Genomic DNA, 25,000 nt, shown 5'->3' with positions numbered 1-25,000 from the left:
CCATGTCTTGCTTGATAATGCACCAAGGTATTTAGGGGGATTGTTTCTTTATTGATGAAGATGAAAGGTACTTGTTTTTCTTTCTATCTTCTTCGGCTTCTTCATCTTATGCGCACCCACACTTGGGTGCACATATCTTGTTTATATGTACATGCTTCTGTACAGAACAAGGCTGTATAAGAATTGGTTTTTGGTTTTCTGTAGCTGTTGTTAATGTTTACTTTCCTCCTTGTTACCTTCGTCTAAGCTTTATTTTGTTGTAAGTAAAGTCAGACTATGTCACTGACCAGTCTTGACACTTTCTGAATCTTGTGATTTCTGTTGTGGATCCACTTGATCATTGGACCATAGTTTTGGACAAAAGTTCATATACAAAAACCATATTCCTTTATGTCCACTTTATTTAAACGAATTTGTTCATTTAACACCTTCTCTTATCTAGAGTTGAAGAGCTTCACCTCTGCAAGAATGACTACAAGAAAGTAGAGAAGCCTAGAAAAAAATATGTTACAGTTAGCCGAGTCCATTTCAACAACAATCCCAGCTCTGAGTGGTCTGAGGTAAGTTCTGTTTTGTGGTTGAACAGAAGATAGCTTTTCAACTAAAATTTTTGAGCCTTTCCAGTAATGTCTTTCTATATATATCTGTGTGCGTGCGTGCGTGCGTGCGTGCGTGTGTGTGTGTGTGTGTGTGTGTGTGTGTGTGTGTGTGTGTGTTTTCTCACCTTACTCTCATCACCATTCTTGATCTTTTCTTATTCTTTTATATCTTTTAGCAGCCTGTTACCTAAGACCTGTTAAACTTGTTCTTTCAGATTGAAGCCTTAGGCCATATGTTTCCATCCCTGGAGGTGCTAATCCTTGCAGAATGTCCACTGTCCACACTCACAGAAGAAGAACACTTTAAGGAGTATTTCCAGAACTTGAAGTATCTCTCGCTCAATAATACCAAGATCTCTTCATGGGATTCTGTTGACCGAGTCAACTGGTTCCCCAACCTATCTGAACTGAGACTACAACAGTGTCCACTTTATGAGGTAAATATATGGATTTTCAAGGTATTTAATCATTGTGACATTTTATAAGGTATATTACCAGAGGAAAGGTAAATATTACACATGTGATCATCTTTATTTCTTTCCCAGCCCTACAAGGATGAAGAGCGCAGACAGTTGACAATAGCCAGGCTCTGGAGAGTCGAAAGACTGAATGGTGGAGCACTGATTACCCCTGAAGAAAGGGAGAATGCTGAACGTGCATTTATCAGGCATTACATGAACAGTGACGTGCGACCGAGAAGGTAAATGAGGAAGGAGATAAGATTAAGCATTTGAGTTATGACTGGATGTTGTGTGATACTCCCTTTGAAGAAATAAAGTAGGAAAGAAGATAATGGCATCTAGGTTTATTATATTGAAAGTATTGCAGTATATGTATGATATGGGTACCTTTGTATTGTCTTGAAAAGTTGCTTATTAAAATTAGTCCTTCATGTTTAAATAAGAACTGTGGCTAACATTGCACATTTCCTGATTTTTAATTCTGCAAATCTTAGATCAATGATTGTCATAGTACTAGAATTCTGGTAATGTGAAGAAATTGTTTGTAGGCTTTATGTAATGCATCATTACTTACAGGAATTGGCATAGTAAGTTTTCCAGAAGAGATTAAAAATTTCAGTTAAATAAGAAAGGCAAGTTCACTGGTAATGTTATGTTCTTCTCTTTCACAAGAAAATTATGAAATTGAAAGGTCTACATCTAATAGAGAATGCAAGAATTTTTTACCTATGAATGAATTGAATGTTTGAACCATTATTGATGAAAGCTAAATTGCTGAAAATGTGTGTGTGGGTGAGTGGGTGAGTGAGTGAGTGAGTGAGTGAGTGAGTGAGTGAGTGAGTGAGTGAAAGAGTGAGAATGAGTGTGTAAGTTAGCGTACCTGTGTTTACGTGCCTCTGTGTGTGTGTGTGTGTGTGTGTGTGTGTGTGTGTGTGTGTGTGTGTGTGTGTGTGTGTGTGTGTGTGTGTGTGTGTGTGTGTGTGTGTGTGTGTGTGTGTGTTTTGTCTGTGTGTGTATATATTTATACATACATACATACGTACATACATACATACATACATACATACATACATACATACATACATACATACATACATACATACATACATACATACATACATACATACATACATACATACACACTAATGCTACCATTATCCATGCTGTTATTTTTATTATGGATATTATAATTATTATAGTGTTATTGACATTACTAACAGCATTATAAGATACCAGAAAACATTTTTGAAAATCAATCACTTCTATAAACCCATTTGCCCCGGATTTATGTTCTGTCCCCTGTAGTTTTTGGTAAATTTTGTTACATACAGATGGCTCCACATGTGCTCAGCCGGCAAGGCGTCTATCAGTCGGCCCTAGTTACCGATCCTGATTTCCCAATTCCTTGAATTAGGGGGAAAATGTGTTTTCTTATTAATAACTTTACTATCAATACTGTTATTATTATTATTGATGTTATGCTTATTAAATTGTCATCAAAATCTTTTAGACAATGAAATGATACAAAAGACCCTTTCTTAAAGTGAAGGAAGAGGGTAAACAGGTGAGATAGGTAGTTCTGATAACTGGCTATTTGGTGATTAAGAACTTGTTGAGCCATCTATGTGTAAATACAATAAATAAACGTGTGTTACAGTGGGCATGGCATATATTCTTGCCACATGGGGTGAATGGGTTAATTCATCAGGAGGATTATTATTATAATTGTTATTACCATCATTATTAGCATTAGTTATCATCATTACACAGTTATCTGTTTTACTTCCTAAGCCTACATGCTTTAAATATAGGTAATTGGATTTGTGGGAATATGGGGAATGAGAGGAGTAAAATAAACCCAGGTAATAGGAATGTGTTTTCAAACACTACTAGCCTTTCCATTAATTGGTCTTTATGAACAAACCTTGATTACAGGTATGATGAATTGATTATGCAGCATGGTGAGCTGGATCCACTTGTAGAAGTCAGCTTGCAACCAGAGAAGGAGGTTGCAGTCACCATTCGCTTTGGGGAGACAACATTTCAAAGGACTCTCAGTGTTTATTCCAGAGTTCTTGATGTGAAGAAAGCACTGGAGCCAGAGGTATTGTTGTTTTGTTGATTTCAGCAATATAAGTGACAAAATTAGAGAAAAGTCATTTTGGAAGATTTCAGTTAGTGCATCATAACATTTGATATTTAAATTGGGAATTTTTACAATTGGATTTGTAGTTTTATATATTTTTTTTTCTTTTTTTCTATTTTAATGATTAGGTTGGCCTGCCACCCAGCAAGATGCGGCTGTTCTACCATGACAAAGTAATTCACTATGGCCCAGAAGAACTTAAGATAAACAGCAAACAGCTTTACACAATGAACATCCACTCTGGGGATGAGTTCATTGTAGAACCAAAAGTCTGCAAGCCATAAAGAATGTGTGCTGCATGTGAACCAAATCAACATATGCTTTCAAAAGTGGTGATAATTTGTAACCATTTTACATGACTTTGTACTTGCAACTGCTTATATGTGTCTGTAGTGAAAGCTTGCCTGATGTATCATATTTCTTGCATTAACAAATACATTATGAGATTCATATAAGCTATTAGGTTTGAAGGATGAGATAGTACTTATTAACATTTTAAACAATGAACTGCTAACTTGTGTTGAAACTATGGGTCGACTCTTAAAAGATACCTTAATAATCATTATAAAACTCAGGTTGTGAATGTGGATATGTAAGCAGTCAAACCTCTTTAAAGTACTTACCCTCAAAATACAGTTGCTTTTGCACCAGCTCAATTTAGACCAGTTCTCAGATTCACATGACAGAAAAAATATATATACACTACAGAAAATATGTTTTTTGTCAGTCTCATTGCAACTGATAATGAAAGTGCCAGCTGGCAGATCTCTAATATAACGAAAAAATATCCTACCCCCTCTTGTACAAGGACCCAAAGTATGAGTATTGTTAGAAAAGTAGATTTATAGAAAATGTAGCATACAAATACTGATCTCTCAATTACTGAAAAGGTCATCTTCCCAAAAGAGAGAAGGAAAACAAAAAAATATTGTGTAGAGTCCTCAGGTAAAAGTAATTTTAGACATAACCAGTTGTCCCTTTTAGGTTTTTTAATTTCATACAGATCTGTTGTTGAGATAAATAAACATGAGGACAGAGCACTTACTCTATTCTCATTGAAATTCTAGTGACAAGTTGATTTTGAAGGAGGTAATTTAATTGTGGCTGCAACCTTTGTGACACCTACAGTACAAAAGGCAGAACCTCCTAACTTAGTGAGTACCTAAAGATCCAAATGGTCTTACAGTCTTTATAACACAGTGGTTATGGCTCTGTTATGTAACTTTAAAGAGGTTCTACTGTTTTATGTGATGCTGGCAGCTAGCGAAGTTCCCCTATGGTGGAATTTGTCTGTTTGGACTAGCGCAATGGCATTGTTGTTTGTGTTGGTTAGAGTTGGCATACCTATATATTAATGCGAGTAGTCACAAATCTTACCTATTATTAATGTATTGTTTGACAAGGTATTTGAGCTAACTGCAATATTATGTGAAAATGTTCAAGTCCTGTTGACAGCATAATGTGATAGTGATGTGCAGTCCAGGCTATAAGAAATGTAATCACATTTAAACCCAGTCGATTTTCATTAGGGTCATACTGTTTGATATGTTGTGAATATGGCTTTTGGTATCGTTTCCATCATATGTACAAACCCACGTACATATTTGTCTTGTTGTGCGTTCCAGGAGATGAAAATCTTGAGAAATTGTAAAAGGTTGTTGCCATAGAATTTATATGGAGTGTTATTTATCAGCACAGCAATGAGTTTTTCTCGTAACATGCATAGCAGATGGGCAACCTGTTTTCCCAGTGTGCAAAGATTACTATATCATATGACGGTGATATTTAATCTCCCCTTTTTCTATCATTAATTTATGGAAAAACAGCACTTGCATATATATGTATATATGATAATTAGTATGATAAAGCTGTTAGAGATAATATATAGCTGTAATGTTAATGCACATTACCAACTAAATTATCAAGCTTTTTATAGCTTCAATTGCATTGCTAGATAAGAGATCTAGACAAATTGAAGAGTTGAATTGAAATCTACTCATCACAGTTCATAAGAATTAAGACACCCGAAGATAGTCGCAAGCCAACGTCAAGATGGCCAGTCAGGCTCATTTTAATTTCACTTTTACTTTCAGGTTTGTGAAGAACAAGTGAATTTTTAGCTGATCTCAGTTCATGTTCTATTTCTTTATAATGCCCATTGGTTTCATTTTATTATCCCCATAGTAATAATGTTCGTAGAAAACAATGTATGTCCATGTATACTCTAAAGGAATTTTTGTGATAGATTTCCATTTTCGTAAATCATACATGATTCTTCTTACAGGTAAGCTGCCGTAATTCATTCCGAAAGGCATTTATAGATAAGATAAGAGATCTTTGTTTTAGTAACAATGTTTGGGCATATTTGCTGTAGAATATTGTTTGGTGTTCTTAATTTAACAGATTGGGTTGTTTTAGTCTGTTGAGTGCCAATGGTGTTTGTGATGATAAAAAAAAAAAAAATATTGTAAAATTCGTGATATTGCATGTATGTTAAATATTTTTTGTTTATCTTTTAATTTCTCCCTTTATTGTATATAGATTTTTATTTTGATCCATTTACTGTACATTGTTTTAAATGTACCACATAGTATCCTTGGGAGCTTGGTATTTTGTTTGCATTCTCTTACGTTGTATTAGACACGTATTATCATACTTCTTTTATACTAACAATCCACCTGACCTCAGTTTAGAGACAGTATTTTTACATAGTGATAAAAACATGAAGCCAGCCATGGAATGCAGTGCTGCCACCCGTAAAGAGGGTAACACAGAGAGGACTGCGCTTACTGAGAATACTGTAGAGAAAAGCACCACTTCCAATTAAGTGATGCAATAAATTTTCCCATGTTCATATTTGAAACTTTATGAAATAAAGTAATAGATTCTATAATACCATGGTTTATGTTTACCCCCTTTTAAAGAATGAATAGTTAATGGTAATGGTTACAGAGCAACTACTCTTTAGAAAAGTATAGAAGCAAAAAAGGTAAAGAGTGGTGTTAGTTGATAATTAAATGAAAGGGGTAAAGAGGGGTTAGTAAATGGGTTAAGGTAGGGATTAGCAAAAGGATGATAAGATCAAATGGAGGATATGTATGCATCTGAGGAAGAAAAAGTTGTCAAAGGAAAAAAATATGAGTCTGCAAAAGGGGGAAAGGATGATTAGATCAAAAAGCAGTTTCAGAAGAAATGTCAGGAGGGCGAGGGTCCATGGAAGAGTATTGTGACAAAAGAGAGTCAAATGTGTATCCATGAAGGAGCAGAGGGAATGATGTGGAAGGAAGTGAAGGGGTGATTCAGATGAAGTAAGGGGGAATGAGGAGTGTTGGGAAGGAGTGGGAGAATTTGGGAGGAGGATGGATGCCGGCAGGGAATGGGAACAGAGACTGGAGGAATGTAGAGAGAATGGAGAGTGGATGAGGTATAGCCATGTTATTTTGGATCATGATTAGATAGTTTTGACAGTCTTCAAGAGTTTTTTAAAAGGGTTGGTTGGGGAGGTCTGAGAAACGAAGATTTTTTTATAAGGGGTAGAAGAGGGAACATGTTTAAGAGGCAGAGGAAGAGGTAGATATAGAAGATGGGGTGGAATGTCTAGATCAGGGCTACTCAACTATTATAAGCAATGGTCCAGTTAGACAAGCTCCAATGTACGCATAGGTCCGGAAATTTTTATTACATGAAATATAAAAAAGAAAACAATCTCATAATTTTCCCTGAAAAAAAGACCCTGGCTGTTGTGGCGCCTTCCTTCAAATCACTCACTCACTCATTCATAACTTTCCTTGAAAAAAAGACATTGGCTGTTGTGGCGCCTTCCTTCAAATCTCTTCCTGGGGTCTGAGTTCCAACTGCAACACTCAGAAGGTCCGGATCCGGACCGCGGTCCGCCAGTTGAGTACCCCTGGTCTAGATCCTCTGAGGAGGTAGAAGTGGGAATGTAAGAAGTAGGAGGAAAACATACTGGGGGAGACATAGAAACATCTAGTGAAGAAGGAGGAGGGGCATGCTTCCTGCCTGGCTTAGCATAAAATGAGGCCAAGTTTGAATCTGACTGCTACCTCGAACTCGTAACTTATAGGTAGGGTAGCCCCTTTATAAAAAAAACATGGAAGCCACCAAAAATGGCATACGATTGTGCAGTGCAGTTTGAACGATTATGGCCAGGTTGGACACATAAAGGCAGCAAACTGTGGAGCAACAGTGCTTAACAGGACAGTGCTTAACATTTCTGTTACTGATGGAGGTGTGGTCAATATGGTTGGACAAGGCAAGACAGTCCGCGGTCATGTCTATTGAAGGTTCTCTTGGCAATATTGGTGTAGGACTTGTGGTTACCTCTGGGAGTAGTAGTGTAGCACTGTACTGCTACTACATCTTGGGCAATGAGGCAGACACAGGTTGATTTCAGTTTGACCAATCCTTGTCGTATAGAGGGCAATCAGCCAGGGAGATGGAAACGGGAGTGAAGCTGCACAGTGAGGTCAGTCAATGTAGATAATGCACGAGCTTGGGACTCAGATGTAACTGTGGCATGGAATGGCTACTGAAGGAAATTTTGCCTACTTGTTTTGGAAACATTTTTGGAAGAAGAGGCACTGTAGGGGGAATCACAAAAAAATCAATCCCACTAACAGGAGTACTCAAGGGTTTTGTGAAGGTAGAAGGAAGAGGTAATAGTATTCAGTGAGGTAATACTTGGAATGGATTAAGCTGACAGCAAGTATTGATGGTTAATTCTCAGTGGTTAAAAGCAAAATAAATGTGCTAGACATCTAAGTTCATGTATCACTAGGAAGGTATAATAAAGGGTAGCTAAGGGTGGCTGAGTCATTGGTTAGTTGCTATACGTCAGCTATCTAGATTAATATTGAAAAGATTTAAGCTGGGCAAAGAAGTTGACGAGTGAATGGGTTAGATCAAGGGAAAGATATGTATGCATCTGAGGAAGGAGAACAGGTTGCCAAAGCAGAAAGTGTGAGATTCTGTAAGTATGTCTGATAGGTTGGGAGGTCGGTGAAGGGAGGATAGGTGGGGAAAAGTAGAGGTATGCGCTGCATCAAAGAGTGGACAGAACAACAGAATGTGTGGAACTGAAAGAGGGACATTACATAGGGAACATAGGGGTGGATCAGAATGTGACATCAAATTGGAGTGAGTTAGACGGGTGTGGCCATTGCGTAAGCGGGCGAGAGCCATCTCCCAACGTCTGCTCCGATGAAATGGAGCTGACCAGGAGGAGATTGATAGTTTTACAGTATGTAAATTATTATTGTTCATTGCCAGGGATTCGAACATGACTGGGCACCCAGCAAAATCTGCTAGTTTTATGGCGTGTAGACAGGTAGAACAACCAGTTCTGGATATCACAAGCAAGGGGGTTGGTCGACTGCATTGACTTTATGAGAGTTAAGGAGTTATGGGTGACAGTAAACAAGGGAGTTGGTCGACTGCATTGACTTTATGAGAGTTAATGAGTTACGGGAGTCAGTAAATAAGGGAGTTGGTCGACTGCATTGACTTTATAAGAGTTAATGGGTTACGGGAGTCAGTAAAAATAGTGAAAGAGGAAGAAGGGAGTGAGTATATGTGTTTCAAGGCAAAAAGGAGTGCATACGGTTCTGTAGTAAGGACACTGGAGGGAGGGGGTATTTGAAAGTGCGAGTTGGGAAGGTTACTGCGAAACCAACACCGGAGGTGGATTTGGAGCCATCATCAGTGTAAACATGAATATTGGAGGAATGAATGGAGACATGGTCAAGGAAATGGGTGAGAATGATAGAATGGGGGATATATGATTTTGTTAGGTCAACGAAAACAGAGGAGCAAACATGGGGCTAAGGTATAAGCCATGGAGGGACAGAATGGACAGTTAACGGAAGAGGTCGGATATGGGTAAAAGGGTATGGCTACTCCAGGGAGTAGCCATAGTTGGTGGAATCGAGCATAACATCGGAGAGAGAGAAGGGCACGGCGTCGAGAGAGAGATGGTATGCCTGATTCAGTGTACAGGCATGGGACTAAGCGAAGACCGCAGTGGTAGACTGTATCAAGATGGGCAAGGAGAGAGGTTGAGGCAGAGGAGTAGATATGACATCGATAATCGAGAGTGGAGAGGATCAAGGTAACATGAAGATGGAGGAGAGTTTTGCAATCTGAGCCCAAGGATATATAGGACAGAGTTTGTAAGATTCGGAGGCGACGGCGAGCTTTTTCTTTATTGTAAAAGATGTGGAGAAAAAGATGGAGAAAGATTTGGGGGTAGGAAAGCAGAAGCCATGGTTAGTGGCCCAGGAAGATACTGAGTGGGTGCGTGCTTCATGCTCGGGGTGATGTGAAGCGATGGTGTGGTAGCCTAGTTAGTGTTAAGGGCTTGCATGCCTTCTCGCTTACAGTTGCCACCGGTGGCTAGCCTGGTGCGAAAAGGGAGCAGCTATGCATAAGACTCCCCTTCCAGCTCATAGCCTCTCCATCATCAAGACTTCTACAGTGCCTCCTCGTGGCCACCCATGGAAACTGGGTACCTTGCGGTCCTAGGCTGAACTGTGGAGACTCTTAGAGCAGCAGGAGGCCCTAAAGGAGTTATGGCCCACCGGCGTGTGGATACGCCCTGGCTTCGTACTAACTCCTGCCCCCATGCCCCCTGGGGTTAATGGGCGGCTGTGGGGAGGCAGGCCTTGCCAGTCTGCCCCCTCGAGATAACCACTGGAAAGTAAGTGACTGCCCGAGGTTAGACATCAGGCGGGCTGTCAGGGTGGGGGCTTGGAACGTCCGTTCCCTGCGACAGGACGATCGGTTACCACTACTGTCGAGGGAATTGAAGCAGCTGAGAGTTGAGGTGGCTGCTCTCTCGGATGTGAGAAGACTTGGCAGCGGCACGATTAGTGTGGGTGGCTACACTTATTACTGGTCGGGCCGCCATGATGGCCACCATCTCCAGGGAGTAGCCATAGCCATCTCCAGCAGACTTTAACCCTCGGTAGTAGAGGTCACTCCAGTCGATGAGCGTATTATGGTATTGAGACTGAAGCTTTCATTTGGCTTCATGTCTCTTATTGCTGTATACGCTCCTATGGCGCGTATACAGCATACAGGTGAAAGAGATGTTTTACGCCAAACTTGCATCTGTGGCAGACAGTTGTCCTCGGCGAGATATTCGTATTGTTCTGGGCGACTTCAATGCGATCGAGCTGGCTACGAGATGTCTGTTGGTCCTCATGGCTCAGGAGCTGATACTGCCAGCGAGAATAGCCTCCTTTTCCGTGACTTTGGTAGGTCCCAGAAATTGAGGATTTCTGGCTCCTGGTATCAGCGTTCTGACCCGCATCGTTGGACTTGGTACAGCGATACAGGTAGTGTGGCCAAGGAAATCGACCACATCATTGTTAGCACTTGGTGGAGGATCCTCCAAAACTGCAGGGTGTATCGAAGCGCCGAGTTCTGTGGAACCGATCATAGATTAGTTGTGGCTACTCTCCGGGTCCACTTTAGAATCCCCCGTCGCCCAAAGGAACACCCTAGGATGTTTCATTTGGACAGATTGAGGGAGGACGAGTGTGCCCAGGGGTTTGCCGAGGCTATCTCTGGTCGTCTCACAGCACTCGAGGGCCTGACAGACCCTGTTCTTATGTGGGATACCTTCAAGCTTGAAACGTTTGATGCAGCTCAGGAATCCATTGGTGAACGCCCAAGAGCAAGACAGAACTCCATCTCGCAGTGGACACTGGAAGCCACAGATGCTTGTCGTGCGGCTCGATTGTCAGGGGCTTGCTACTTGCACCGTTCTCTGGTACGCAGGACTAGGTCACTGTTGAGAAGGGATAAGGAACAGTTTATCAGTAATCTTGCAGAGGAGGTCGAAAGCCATTTCTTAGTAAATGACCTTCGTCCTGCCTACCAAGCCCTGAGAAAACTGTACTCCAAGCCCTCCTCACAGACGACTGCAGTCCGCTCAGCAAGTGGCCAGATAATCTCAGATCCTGATGGGGTGCGTGTGCGTTGGGCTAAGTATTTTGAGCAGTTGTATCAGGTTGATCCACCACTAGTTAACTTGGATGCGGGTAATGTTGAGATTCCTCTGCCAGACCCACCCATCAGCGAGGACCCACCCTCCCTGACTGAAGTCAGGGGGGCGATCTCCAAGCTGAAGAGTGGTAAAGCAGCAGGTGTTTGTGGCCTCCCAGCAGAATTGTCAAAGGCTGGTGGAGAACCTATGGCAAAGGGCTTGCATGCAGTCCTGTCTGCCATCTGGCAGACTGGTACCTTTCCACCTGACCTGCTGAGGGGTGTGGTCATCCCTCTCTAGAAGGGGAAATCACCGAGGCATTACACTACTCAGTGTACCAGGCAAGGTACTCGCGCACATCCTACTGAGACATATCAGAGACCACCTGCTGAACACCAAAGGCCGGAGCAATCTGGATTCACTCCTGGTAAGTCCACAATAGACCGCATCCTGGCGCTTCGAGTCATTGTAGAGCGCCGTCGTGAGTCCGGCCGAGGGCTGCTCGCAGCCTACATTGACCTCAAGAAGGCGTTTGATACGGTGCATCGCGAATCACTCTGGGAGATCCTGAGGCTAAGAGGAATTCCAACAAGGATTGTTGGACTAATAGCAAACCTGTATACAGGCACTGAAAGTGCTGTTAAGTGTGGTGGGGGCCTGTCGAGCTTCTTCCCTGTTAGTTCAGGTGTGAGGCAAGGCTGTGTTCTTGCACCAACACTTTTCAACACTTGCACGGATTGGATACTGGGTAGAGCTACTGTCCAAAGTCACTGTGGAGCAACTCTGGGCAATATCAAGGTTACAGACCTTGACTTTGCTGATGATGTTGCCATTCTATCTGAATATCTGGATACCCTAGTGGTGGCTATTGATGCATTTAGCAATGAAGCGAAGCCCCTGGGGCTAGAGGTCTCCTGGACCAAGACCAAAATCCAGGATTTTGGGGGCCTACTAGGGCCTTGCGGTGAAAACATCGAAGTCACAGAGAGCTTTATATACCACGGAAGTGCAGTTCACGACTGTGGGCTGTCAGACCAGGAAGTCAGTAGACGGATTGGCCTGGCAGCAGGGGTCATGAAATCTCTCGACAAGAGTATTTGGAGATGCCGGTACCTGTGCAGAGGTACCAAGCTACGGGCTTTAAAGGCCCTGATACTGCCAGTTTTACTCGTGCTCTGGAATCTCGCCTTGATGCTTTTTGTAACAGATCCTTGTGCCGGATCATGGGGTACAGTTGGCGGGACCATGTGTCCAACCAACGGCTGCACCGTGAGACCGGTACAGGACCTGTTACTTGCACAATCCGTGATCGCCAACTCAGGTTATACCACCACTTGGCTCGATTCCCGCAGGATGATCCTGCCCATCAGGTTGTTTCTGTCCGTGACAAGCCTGGGTGGAGGAGGCCTGTGGGACGACCGAGAAGGTCGTGGCTTGGGCAGATCGATCAAACCTGTCGTGAGGAACTAGAAATGGGCCGGGCCCCCACCTGGCGGCTCGCCATGAGGGACCCTCGTAGGTGGAAACAAAGGGTGGATGCGGCTATGCGCCCCTGCCGGCGTTAGCTCCCAAATGATGATGATGATGAAGATACTGATGATATTGCAGACTGAAGGGCTCCTGGTAGTAGAACTAAGACAATGTCATTAACAGCAAGAAGGAATAAAGTGGTGCTGAGCACACTGCCTTGTCGGACGCCTTCGAACTGAGGAAACAAGGATGATGTGGAAGAGGCAATTTTGACCTGGAGAGGAAAGACACTCATGTTTCCGGGTATGCCTAGAGAGGACAATTGTTGGAGAATATGGTACCACCATGTAGTACCATATGCTTTTTCTAGGTCAAAGAATGTGGCTAATATGGATTCATGGCATGCAAATGTACTTCGGTCACGGCGGAAACCAAACTGGGAAAGAGAGAGAAGATTGTGAGATGCAAGATACCACATTAAGCGGAAGTTAAGCATTCGCTCTAGTAGTCTGCAAAAGCAGCTAACTAGAGCGATGAGGGGTTATCTGTCCAGTGAGAAGGAAAATTTCCTGATGTCCAAATGTGGTTGAAAATTGTTAATAGGAAGGATAGAGAGGAAGATGAAATATGTCGGAGCATACGGCAGTGAATGCCGTCAGGGCCTTCATGAGTGTTGTGGCACGACTGTATGACAGCATTGAGTACAGAATAAAAAGGAGCATTATAGGACTCAGCGAAGGATAGAGTGAAAATAAGCGGGGTTAATTCCCTGATGGTCTTAATAGGAGAGAAGTGTGGAGAAAGGCGAGAACCACTACTGATCTGGCTGAAATAGTCATCAAGTTCATTAGCGACTTGGAGAGGATCAGAGATGAGAGTATCTCGAATAGGGTGGACGGGGGCTGAATGGGGGGGGGGGGGGGAGTTTGTTTAATAGTTTGTGGATCCGGCACCAAACAGTTGAGATGGATGTATAAGATGTAATTGAGGAAACATAATTTTGTTTTACTGTTACTGATTGCACAACGAGGAGATAAGGGCTGATAGTTGATTAGGGGTACCTTGTATGTAGCGGTAACTGTTCCAGGCTGCACGTTTTAAGCGAAGCACTTTAGTGCAATCAGAATTCCACCATGGAACACATTTGGAGATATAAGGTCTTGAGGTTCGAGGAATGGCTGTATAGGTAGATCTTAGGACTGTAGATGTGAAACATTGTATCATATCTGAAATGGACGAGAAGAAGGATGGAGGGGTAGGAATAGCAGAGAATGAAGTGAAAGTATGCCAGTCGGCTCTATCAAACCACCAGCGTGGGGAGTCAGGAATCAGTACATATAAAGTAGGAGAAAGGAGAATTGGAAAGTGGTCACTATTGGGAAAGTAGTCTAGAACTGACCAATGGAAATCTAAATGAAGAGAAGGGGGCATAGAGAGAGGTCAATGCATGAAAAAGATTGTGTTTGTATGTCAAAGTATGTGGGGCGATCTGAATTAAGAGTAATAAGGTCTGTTGTGGAGAGGAAGCTTTCGAGGGATCGGCCACGGGAGTTAGTGATAGAATCATCCCAGTGTGGCAGCAGTTAAAATCGCCAACTATGAGGAAGGGTGGCTGGAGTTGAGAAATTAGATTTTCAGAGGCAACAAAGTCTATAGGGTGGGAAGGGGAGCAGTAGACTGAAATTACTGTGATTCAGCGGCGAAGATGCGAATAACTGTGCAAGGGACAGTGGTTTGAAAAGGAGGTATGACATAAAATGTTTTCTGATTGACAAGTATAGACGAGACATAAAGGGAGTGTGAAGACAAGAGAAAATGGTATTTGGTAATTAGTATAGGAGGATGTGTAAGAAAAGTCTCCTGAAGGCAAATAATGGATGGGTTATAAGAGGAAAAGATATGAAGGTCAGGTCTGTGAGAAGGGAAACCGCGAATATTCCAATGAAAGAGACCTATACTTTAGTTGATCTATGGGTGATAACGATTACAGTGCATGTTCGAGAATTTGAAGGGGAAGGAGCTAGTTGGTGAGATAAGGAATGAGAGGGGGAAGGTGATGTTGTATCAGGAGGTGGAAGATCTCGGGAAGGGCATAGTTGTGACATAAGGGATTCACGTGTGTATCCAGAAGGGAGTGGAAGGGATAGAGGGGATGGAGGGAGGGTTAATGTAGATGGAGCGTGAGCTGGGGGGGTCTGTGTTGGGAGGGAGTAGGAGGAAAGGATGTAGGGGGAATAGAGTAGGAGGAAGATGGATATCGGCAGTCACTTTTAGTGTAGAGGGAGCGGGAGTTGTGGAAATTGAGGGTGGATGAGGGATTTCAGTGTCAGTTTAGGACTCGAGTAGATAGTTTTGAATATCTTCAAGAGTTTCTGTAAAAGAGTTGGTTGGGGAGTTTTGTGAGACAAAAGTTTTCTTATGAGGGGGGTAAGAGGAGACTGGTGTCTGAGGAGTAGAAGCAAAGGTAGGTGGAGGTGAGTGTGTGGAACGTTTAGTCTGTCTGCTGCGGGTAGTGCAGGGAGGGAGAGGGGAGGGTGTTGGGGCTGTTGTAGAGATTGGAGTGTCTGGATTTAGAGTGGTAAAATAATTTGTCTGGGTAAGGTAGGAGGTAGAAGTGGGGAAGTAAGATGGAGGAGGGATAGGTTTAGGGGAGGGTGTAGGAACATCTTGGAAGGGAGGGGGAGGGGCAGAGCAAGCGACATTACTGGAGTAGGGAGTAAGAGAAAAACCTCGTCGACATGCTTCCTGTCTGGCTTCACGTAGAGTGAGTCCAAGTCTGAATCTGAGAGTTGCCACCTCAGGTTCAAATATGTAGGTGGGGCAGCCCCTTTAAAATACATTATGGGGGCCGCCACAGTTGGCACATGTGCGTGACTGTGCAGAGCAGTTTCATTGAGTACGACCAGGTTGGGCACATAGAGGGCATCTGGCTGTGGAACGGCAATGATTGGCATGATGTCCTAAACGCCAACAATTTTGGTACTGACGGGGAGGAGGTTGATATGGACGGACATGGAGGAATCCTCCACCAATATAAACATTAAAGGGAAAGTCATGTCTACGGAAAGTATTTTTTAATGGGGTTCTTACAATGACCTCTGGGAGGGATGGAGTAGCACTGTACTGATATCGCATCATAATCCATGAGACAGGCAAGTAAGTCTTCTCCACAAATCTGACCAATTTTTGTTATAGATAGGGCAGCTTGCTGGGGGAAGTAGAGACAGTTCCAGTGTAAGTATTGAGGGTTGGATGAGGTTCTGCAGGAATGGGGTTACCAGAGAGATCAGTTAGAGTTGATGATACTATAGCCTGGTTTTCATATGTTACTGTGACAAGACGGGAACGATTGGGTCGGCTACAGAAAGAGACTTTGCCTACATGTTTTTGGAGACATTGCTGGAAGAGAAGAGTCTTGTCAGAGTAGGGAGCGGGGCATGTGGAAGAGGTAGTAGTGTTGAGGTATTATGGAAAGGTAGACAATAAGGCTGTAAAGTAGTAATAAGGGAGGATGGGGTAGTTGATGAAGAAGGCTGTGGGGGTAGAGGTGATGAAGTTGAGCATGTTGGGAGAGTAGGAATGTCTCCTGGAGACTGAGTGTTGACTTGGGTGGATAATGTAGGCATTGAGGAGGGGGTAGTAGTGCAGTGTTCGGAGCCGTGGTCAAAGCAAAGCCTGGGGTCGGGGAATCAGCAGGTTTGAATTGGTGGGGCTATTTGATGATGGGGCAAGCCTCATTGCCTCTATTAAGGGTATAACATCATTGTTGGCCATGGTAAGCCTGGAGTATGTTGGGGAAAGAAACAGTCCACCCTTCACGGTGCCCTTGAGGGATAAGGGCTAGAAAACTAAAATATGGCCCATGGCTCCCTCAGGCCGTTCAGGACTGGCAAAAAGTCAGCCTTTCATCCTTTCAGCACGGCTCTCACACCTTAGGAAGTGGATAGTAGAAGGGACAGAAACGAAAAAGCAGGAGGGGAAGAAAGACCATGCAAAATTAGTTGAGTCGAAGACTGAGTCCCAAAGCAGGGGAGTTCCACAACATTGTGTTCCAGTCTTCGCCTCCTAAGCTCCCCCACGGCAACAACGGGCAAGGGATTGGGGGGAGCAGGTATCGATGAGGTGGTAGTAGTATCAGGGTTCATAGTCGTAATCAAAGGAGAACCAGGAAAGTTATAGTCTGTAGGGATTGTTGATAAAGGGGCAAGCAGCAGTACACCATTAAAGGCACTATATACATAAAATTTATTGGCCATGGTTCAATCCATGATGCCTAAGTCCGTTCAGGACTGACCAAAAGCCAGCCGACTCTCACGTCATAGGAAGAGGGCAGAAGAAGATGGAGAAAAGAAGGGGGAGAAGAACGACAGCAATGGGCATGAGATTGGGATGGGTAAAGAGTGAAAGTAGAAACTTCTTTTTTTATATGTATACACATCGCTATATGCAATATTCGTTCGCACCGTGTAATCCGGATTTGATTGCTATGAGAGACAAAGAAAGAAAACGAGAGAGAGTCTACACACGTGGCAACCACGGTCGGAGCTCTGTACACTATTGCGACGTAGTTGGTTAGTAGTACAGGCGGAAGGGTTGGGTGTCCCAGCCAGGCTGAAGGAAGAGTTAGTGCAGCCGAAACAGAGTCGGGAGAAATGGAAATGGGAAAAAAGTGAAGAACATGAGCACCACGGAAAGTCCCTGCTAATGAACTAGCTTGAGCAGTGCTAGGGTCATGCTGACGCTCCCGCCATAGCAGTGACCTAGTAATTAGAGTAGAGGATCCAGCAGACGCTCCAGGGACAAGAGTGAGCAGACTAAGAGAAGTGGAGGCGTGTGATTTGTGCTGTGACACGGACGCTGGACACGAGATGTATTGCCATAAGTGTGATAGTGTGGCTACATTAAGGCCGTAAGAGAGCTTATAAGTGCGACATTTCCACGAGGTGTAATAGTGATCAATACAAGTACAGTGATGAATGGTTAATGGTTAAAAGCAAAATAAATGTGCTAGACATCTAAGGTCAGGTAGCGCTATAGTTAATGTTAGTGAAGGGTGGGTAGGTTAGTGATTAGTTGTTAAAGCTGGGTTAAGGAATTGGTGAGTGAATGGGTTAGGGTCGGATGAGGTAATGTAAAGGGGTTAGATCAAGTGAAGGATATATATATATATATATATATATATATATATATATATATATATATATATATATATATATATGCATTTGAGGAAGGAAAACCGGTTGTCAAAGCAGAAAGTGTGAGATTCTGTAAGGATGTCTGATAAGTTGGGATGTCTATGTAGGGAGGAAGTGGGCATGACAATAGAATATGTGGGACTGAAAGCGGAACATTCGGAAACCGCGAATTTTCCAATGAAGGATAGTTATACTTTCGTTGATTTACTGGCAAAGATTTCAGTGCGTGTTGGAGAATTTGAAGGGGTAGATGCTAGAGGGTGGGATAAAGAATGAGGTTGGGGAGGTGGTGTTGTATCAGGAGGGGTGTCGGGAGGTAGAGGGTCTGGGGAAGAGGGTACTTGTGACATGAGGGTTTCACGTGTGTATCCAGGAGGGAGTGGAAGGGATAGAGGGGATAGTGGGAGGGTTAATATAGGTGGGGCTGGAGTCAGGGGCAATGGGTTTTGTTGGAATGGGGTAGGAGGATTGGGTGTAGGGAGAATATGAGTAGGAGGAGGATGGATATCGGCAGTCACTTTGAGTGTGGAGGGAGCGGGAGTTGTAGAATTTGAAGGTGGATGAGTATTAGTTTGGGACTCGATTATGTAGTTCTGGATATCTTCAAGAGTTTCTGTAGTGGAGTTGGTTGGGGAGTTTTGTGAGATAAAGGTTTTCTTGTGAGGGGGGGAAGAGAAGTCTGGTGTCTGAAAAATAGGGGCAAAGGAAGGTGGAGTTGATTGTGAGGTAGGGGAAGAGGGGGTGGAACGTTTATTCTGTCTGCTGCGGGTAGTGCGGGGAGGGAGAGGGGAAGGTGTTGGGGCTGTAGTAGAGATTGGGGTTTCTGGATTTAGGATAGCAAAAGAATTTGATTGGGTAGAGATTGGAGTGTCTGGGTTTAGGATGGCAAAAGAATTTGACTGGGGAAGAAAGGAGGTAGAAGAGGGGAAGTTAGATGGAAGGGGGTTGGGTTTAGGAGAGGGTGTAGGAGCTTGGGAGGTAGGGGGATTGGTAGAGTGAGCAACATTACTGGAGTAGGGGGCAAGAGAAAAGCCTCGTCTACGTGCTTCCTGTCTGGCTTCACGTAGAGTGAGTCTGAATCTGAAAGTAGCTACCTCAGGTTCAAATTTGTAGGTGGGTCAGCCTTTATAAAATACATAATGGGAGTCGCCACAGTTTGCACATGTGCGTGATTGTGCAGAGCAGTTTGATCGAGTATGGCCAGGTTGGGCACATAGCGGGCATCTGGCTGCGGAATGAGTGTTTGGCTGGGTGTCCTAAACGACAACAATTTTGGCACTGACGAGGAGGAGGTTGGTATGGTCGGACAGGTAGGGATTCCCCACCTATGTAGACATTAAAGGGAAGGTCATGTCTACGGAAAGTAATTTTGGTAATGTTGATGTATTTCTTACGATTTCCTCTGGGAGGAATGGAGTAGCATTGTACATATGTTGCATCATAGTCTGTCAGACAAGCGAGTAAGTCCTCTCCACAATCTGACCATTCTTTGTCATAGATTGGGCAATCTGTTGGGGAGATAGAGACTGTTCCGGTGCAAGTATTGAGGGTTGGATGAGGTTCTGTAGGGATGGGATTACTACATAGATCAGTTAGTTTTGTTAATGCTATAGCTTGGTTTTCAGATGTTACTGTGACGAGACGGGAGTGGTCGGCTCGGCTACGGAAAGAGACTTTGCCTACTTGTTTTTGGAGGCATTGTTGGAAGAGGAGGGTGTTTTGAGAGTAGGGAGCTGTGGGAGGGATCACGAAAAATCGGTCCCATTTGGCTGGGCTAAATAGGGTATTTAGGATTCTTGTAGAGGTGGAGGTAGTAGAAGTGCGGGGACGTGTGGAGGAGGGAGTAGTGTTGAAGGTGGTAGTGTTATGGGGAGGTGGGCAATAAGGTTGTAAGGTAGTAATAAGGGGAGATTGGGTGGTTGATGAAGAAGGTTGTGGGAGTAAAGGTGTTGAAGTTGAGCATGTTGGGAGAGTAGAAATGTCTCCTGGGGCTTGGTTGTTGATTAGGGTTGATACTGTACTAGTATGCATTGATGATGGGGGAGTTGTTGCAGTGTTCGGAGCCGTGATCAAAGGAGAGCTGGGATTGGGGCTATTTGATAAAGGGGCAAGCCTCATTGCTCCTAAGATTGGGGTTATGTCTTCATTATTGGCCATGATAAGCCTGGAGTATGTTGGGGGAAAAAAATAGTCCACCCCTCAGGGTCCCCTTGAGGGGTAAGGGCCAGGTATGGCAGGGAAATACCGTGCCCATGGTTCCCTCAGGCCGTTCAGGACTGACATAAAGTCAGCCTTTCATCCTTTCAGCACGGCTCTCACACCCTAGGAGGTGGATAGTAGAAGGGATTGGTGAAGAAACTGAAACGAAAAGTAAGAGTGGGAAAAAAGACTATGCAAAATTAGTTGAGTCGATGGCTGAGTCCCAAGGTTGAGGAGTTCCCCATCATTGGGTCTCAGTCTTCGTCTCCTAAGCCCCCCCCCCCCCCCCGACAACAAAGGGCAAAGGATTGGAGGGGTCCTCTGGGAGGAATGGAGTAGCATTGTACATATGTTGCATCATAGTCTGTCAGACAAGCGAGTAAGTCCTCTCCACAATCTGACCATTCTTTGTCATAGATTGGGCAATCTGTTGGGGAGATAGAGACTGTTCCGGTGCAAGTATTGAGGGTTGGATAAAGGTTCTGTAGGGATGGGATTACCACATAGATCAGTTAGTTTTGTTAATGCTATAGCTTGGTTTTCAGTTGTTACTGTGACGAGACGGGAGTGGTCGGCTCGGCTACGGAAAGAGACTTTGCCTACTTGTTTTTGGAGGCATTGTTGGAAGAGGAGGGTGTTTTGAGAGTAGGGAGCTGTGGGAGGGATCACGAAAAATCGGTCCCATTTGGCTGGGCTAAATAGGGTATTTAGGATTCTTGTAGAGGTGGGGGTAGTAGAAGTGCGGGGACGTGTGGAGGAGGGAGTAGTGTTGAAGGGGGTAGTGTTATGGGGAGGTGGGCAATAAGGTTGTAAGGTAGTAATAAGGGGAGATGGGGTGGTTGATGAAGAAGGTTGTGGGAGTAAAGGTGTTGAAGTTGAGCATGTTGGGAGAGTAGAAATGTCTCCTGGGGCTTGGTCGTTGATTAGGGTTGATACTGTACTAGTATGCATTGATGATAGGGGAGTTGTTGCAGTGTTCGGAGCCGTGATCAAAGGAGAGCTGGGATTGGGGCTATTTGATAAAGGGGCAAGCCTCATTGCTCCTAAGATTGGGGTTATGTCTTCATTATTGGCCATGATAAGCCTGGAGTATGTTGGGGGAAAAAAATAGTCCACCCCTCAGGGTCCCCTTGAGGGGTAAGGGCCAGGTATGGCAGGGAAATACCGTGCCCATGGTTCCCTCAGGCCGTTCAGGACTGACATAAAGTCAGCCTTTCATCCTTTCAGCACGGCTCTCACACTCTAGGAGGTGGATAGTAGAAGGGATTGGTGAAGAAACAGAAACGAAAAGTAAGAGTGGGAAAAAAGACTATGCAAAATTAGTTGAGTCGATGGCTGAGTCCCAAGGTTGAGGAGTTCCCCATCATTGGGTCTCAGTCTTCGTCTCCTAAGCCCCCCCCCCCCCCCCCCCCGACAACAAAGGGCAAAGGATTGGAGGGGTCCTCTGGGAGGAATGGAGTAGCATTGTACATATGTTGCATCATAGTCTGTCAGACAAGCGAGTAAGTCCTCTCCACAATCTGACCATTCTTTGTCATAGATTGGGCAATCTGTTGGGGAGATAGAGACTGTTCCGGTGCAAGTATTGAGGGTTGGATAAAGGTTCTGTAGGGATGGGATTACCACATAGATCAGTTAGTTTTGTTAATGCTATAGCTTGGTTTTCAGTTGTTACTGTGACGAGACGGGAGTGGTCGGCTCGGCTACGGAAAGAGACTTTGCCTACTTGTTTTTGGAGGCATTGTTGGAAGAGGAGGGTGTTTTGAGAGTAGGGAGCTGTGGGAGGGATCACGAAAAATCGGTCCCATTTGGCTGGGCTAAATAGGGTATTTAGGATTCTTGTAGAGGTGGGGGTAGTAGAAGTGCGGGGACGTGTGGAGGAGGGAGTAGTGTTGAAGGGGGTAGTGTTATGGGGAGGTGGGCAATAAGGTTGTAAGGTAGTAATAAGGGGAGATGGGGTGGTTGATGAAGAAGGTTGTGGGAGTAAAGGTGTTGAAGTTGAGCATGTTGGGAGAGTAGAAATGTCTCCTGGGGCTTGGTTGTTGATTAGGGTTGATACTGTACTAGTATGCATTGATGATGGGGGAGTTGTTGCAGTGTTCGGAGCCGTGATCAAAGGAGAGCTGGGATTGGGGCTATTTGATAAAGGGGCAAGCCTCATTGCTCCTAAGATTGGGGTTATGTCTTCATTATTGGCCATGATAAGCCTGGAGTATGTTGGGGGAAAAAAATAGTCCACCCCTCAGGGTCCCCTTGAGGGGTAAGGGCCAGGTATGGCAGGGAAATACCGTGCCCATGGTTCCCTCAGGCCGTTCAGGACTGACATAAAGTCAGCCTTTCATCCTTTCAGCACGGCTCTCACACCCTAGGAGGTGGATAGTAGAAGGGATTGGTGAAGAAACTGAAACGAAAAGTAAGAGTGGGAAAAAAGACTATGCAAAATTAGTTGAGTCGATGGCTGAGTCCCAAGGTTGAGGAGTTCCCCATCATTGGGTCTCAGTCTTCGTTTCCTAAGCCCCCCACGACAACAACGGGCAAAGGATTTGGGGGGGTACAGTGATGAAGTGATAAACAGAAGAATTAGTGTGGCTACATTGTCGCGGGCGCAACTGCCGTGTTTTGTGGTGCGAGACGGTCGTGTCTCACGGGAAAGTAGTGGGTGTATATCAGTCTGTGTACTTGAATCCATATATAGTAGGTTGATTATTTATTGAAAAAATCTACCGCGTCTAAGGTCATTAGGGGCTTATTCAAAATATAGCCCCCCACGGCAACGAGCTAGGGATTTTTTTTTAGGGGTGGGGGGGCAAATTGTAGTTTGCCTTGTTGTTATGAAGAGAGTGACATTCCATTTTTAATTTCGTATCCATGAAGTTGAAATGAACGTGAGTATTAATTTCATATGTTTTATTAATTAAAGTAAAAAAAAACGCCAGTGTTTTTTATCCATTCTGTCCACATTGTCCGCCCAACGCTTCAGTATATTCATATGATTATATATGATTATTTTTGTTGCTATATCTCAATATCCATTATCTATCTATCTATCTTATAAGATAAAGAAAATGTGTACCGACTGTAAAGAACCTAAAACATGTTGAGAAAAAAACACGATGTTGTATACAAAAGTTTATTTGCGTGTGTACAGGGATGTTCTCCATTTACTCAGGCTGGCATGGGAATCACCTGCTCTTGTGGTTACTGATTATCTTTAAACCAATATAATTTTCATCTAGGTATTCATAAGGATTACAGTAACTAATTATAATTGTTTTTATGACCTTCACAAATTAAACAAAAATCGATTCACATTATTTCACAAGTACAACAGTGATCACTCTGGCCAAAGAAACACACACTCCTTGGGCAACGCCACACACACGCATATTCCAAGGAGAGTAAATTGACAATTCGAAGTGATATTGCTTGATAACAAGTCTATACATTATACAAGTAACTCCTGCATTAAAAACAATACACTTACAAAGAAGAAAAAATATAAATATCACTTGAGAGTTCAACTTGGTTTCTTCTCTGAGCAAATAGTTCAAGTGAAACTTACTATGTTCAAAAATATGAACAAAATCTAAAAGAATTATTTTACATATCTTTTAATCACTTGTATGCTTATAAACATATAAAACGTATGAACAATGAAGTCTTACATCCATGTAAAAAAGGGAAAGGAAAATCATAAGGGCTAGGTTAGTAGAGAGGACCCTAATAAATAACGGTACTAACTATAAAGAGTAATGTAGTATTTACAAACCAAGGTCTATAAAAAAGTACAACCAGTATGAAACAAACATTATTTCTTGGGCGTGAGCCACTCACTGTCTGTATACAAAATATTGTTATAAAAAAAACAAATCTTTGAGCGATATGATAAAAAATACTATTTCTTGCCTTGGAGTTGCAAGCAGAGCAAGACCCAGATAGGTCAATTGAAGGTATAAAATTGAACATTGGCTTCCATAACAATTGCTAAAAAATTAATCTACATATTTTTATCAGCTTGCGGTTCCTTACAAGAGAGCAATTTGTCAACTATGCTTAATTCACTTATTCTATCACGATAAAGTTCATTACATATGGATTCTGAAAACAATATTATTCCTCTTTTTTATTTTTTTTTGTTCCATAACTTAATCATTGGGCGACCTATTACCAATATAAATTTCTTGACCTAACATTTTATATCAAAGGCCTCAAGTTCCCTTCCTTCATGTGAACTGTCTTTATAAAAATTCCATGGCCATCTTTTACAATGTCAAATTCTGTATTCAATGCTCTGATTTTCCTTCTGATATATATTATATTATATTTGCTTTAAGTAATGTAAGATCTTCCTTGTCATTCTCATGACAAAATGTCATTACTAAAAAACATTCAAAGCAAATGGCAGACAGCAAATCTTTATCAAAACCTGTAATAATACACAACGTATCGACTTTTTTTCTCCGATAAAAGGATTTATGTATGTTGACTGCTTCATCTTTTTTTTTTTTTTTTTTGCTTTGGTCTTATTTACAAGCAGTCATTTTAAGAGTTGGAAAGATATTTAACAGCATACTAGACTATGCTAACAACAAGCATGTCTGCCTCACCAGTCAGTATGCTTTCAACCCTTAGGTCAGACATTTTCTCATACCTGATAAACTACAGGTAAATAAATGCTGACAGAAGCATATCATCTGCAAGAAATCACAAAACTTCTAAACAGCAGATACATCAATGAAAGTAAAACTCCACATGAGCTTTTCACCAGGGAATTCTACCAATGGTGTCTACACAGTAGCAACTGTGATGATCCTCGTCCAGTCGTCGTCCAGGGTCTAGTAGTTGTTGTAAGGGCCGTACTGCGATCCGAAGTGGTAGGGGCCGGGGTAACCGTAGCCGTATGAAGGGTACTGTTGCTTCTG

At 43.2% G+C, this 25,000-nt stretch overlaps 2 protein-coding genes across 5 annotated transcripts in view; one reads left to right on the top strand and one right to left on the bottom strand.

Annotated features, from left to right (window-relative positions):
* The window catches only part of LOC125039870 (tubulin-specific chaperone cofactor E-like protein), a 30,244-nt gene extending 24,145 nt beyond the window's left edge, over positions 1-6,099 (top strand). For all 3 annotated transcript variants that reach the window (XM_047634201.1, XM_047634202.1, XM_047634200.1), the window contains exons 3-8: positions 1-27; positions 443-560; positions 815-1,036; positions 1,145-1,299; positions 2,996-3,164; positions 3,335-6,099. The exon at positions 1-27 is cut by the window's left edge and continues 155 nt beyond it. In XM_047634201.1, the coding sequence (XP_047490157.1) occupies positions 1-27; positions 443-560; positions 815-1,036; positions 1,145-1,299; positions 2,996-3,164; positions 3,335-3,490 (847 nt within the window). In that variant the 3' untranslated portion in view covers positions 3,491-6,099. The remainder of the gene's footprint in view (positions 28-442; positions 561-814; positions 1,037-1,144; positions 1,300-2,995; positions 3,165-3,334) is intronic.
* A 17,095-nt stretch (positions 6,100-23,194) lies between these two features.
* Positions 23,195-25,000, bottom strand: part of LOC125039885 — a 75,051-nt gene continuing 73,245 nt past the window's right edge. For both annotated transcript variants that reach the window (XM_047634233.1, XM_047634232.1), the window contains exon 7: positions 23,195-25,000. This exon is cut by the window's right edge and continues 8 nt beyond it. In XM_047634233.1, the coding sequence (XP_047490189.1) occupies positions 24,914-25,000 (87 nt within the window). In that variant the 3' untranslated portion in view covers positions 23,195-24,913.

This window comes from Penaeus chinensis, chromosome 28, assembly GCF_019202785.1.
Source record: "Penaeus chinensis breed Huanghai No. 1 chromosome 28, ASM1920278v2, whole genome shotgun sequence".
Taxonomy (NCBI): Eukaryota; Metazoa; Arthropoda; class Malacostraca; order Decapoda; family Penaeidae; genus Penaeus; species Penaeus chinensis.
This window is presented reverse-complemented; position numbering and strand designations above follow the sequence as displayed.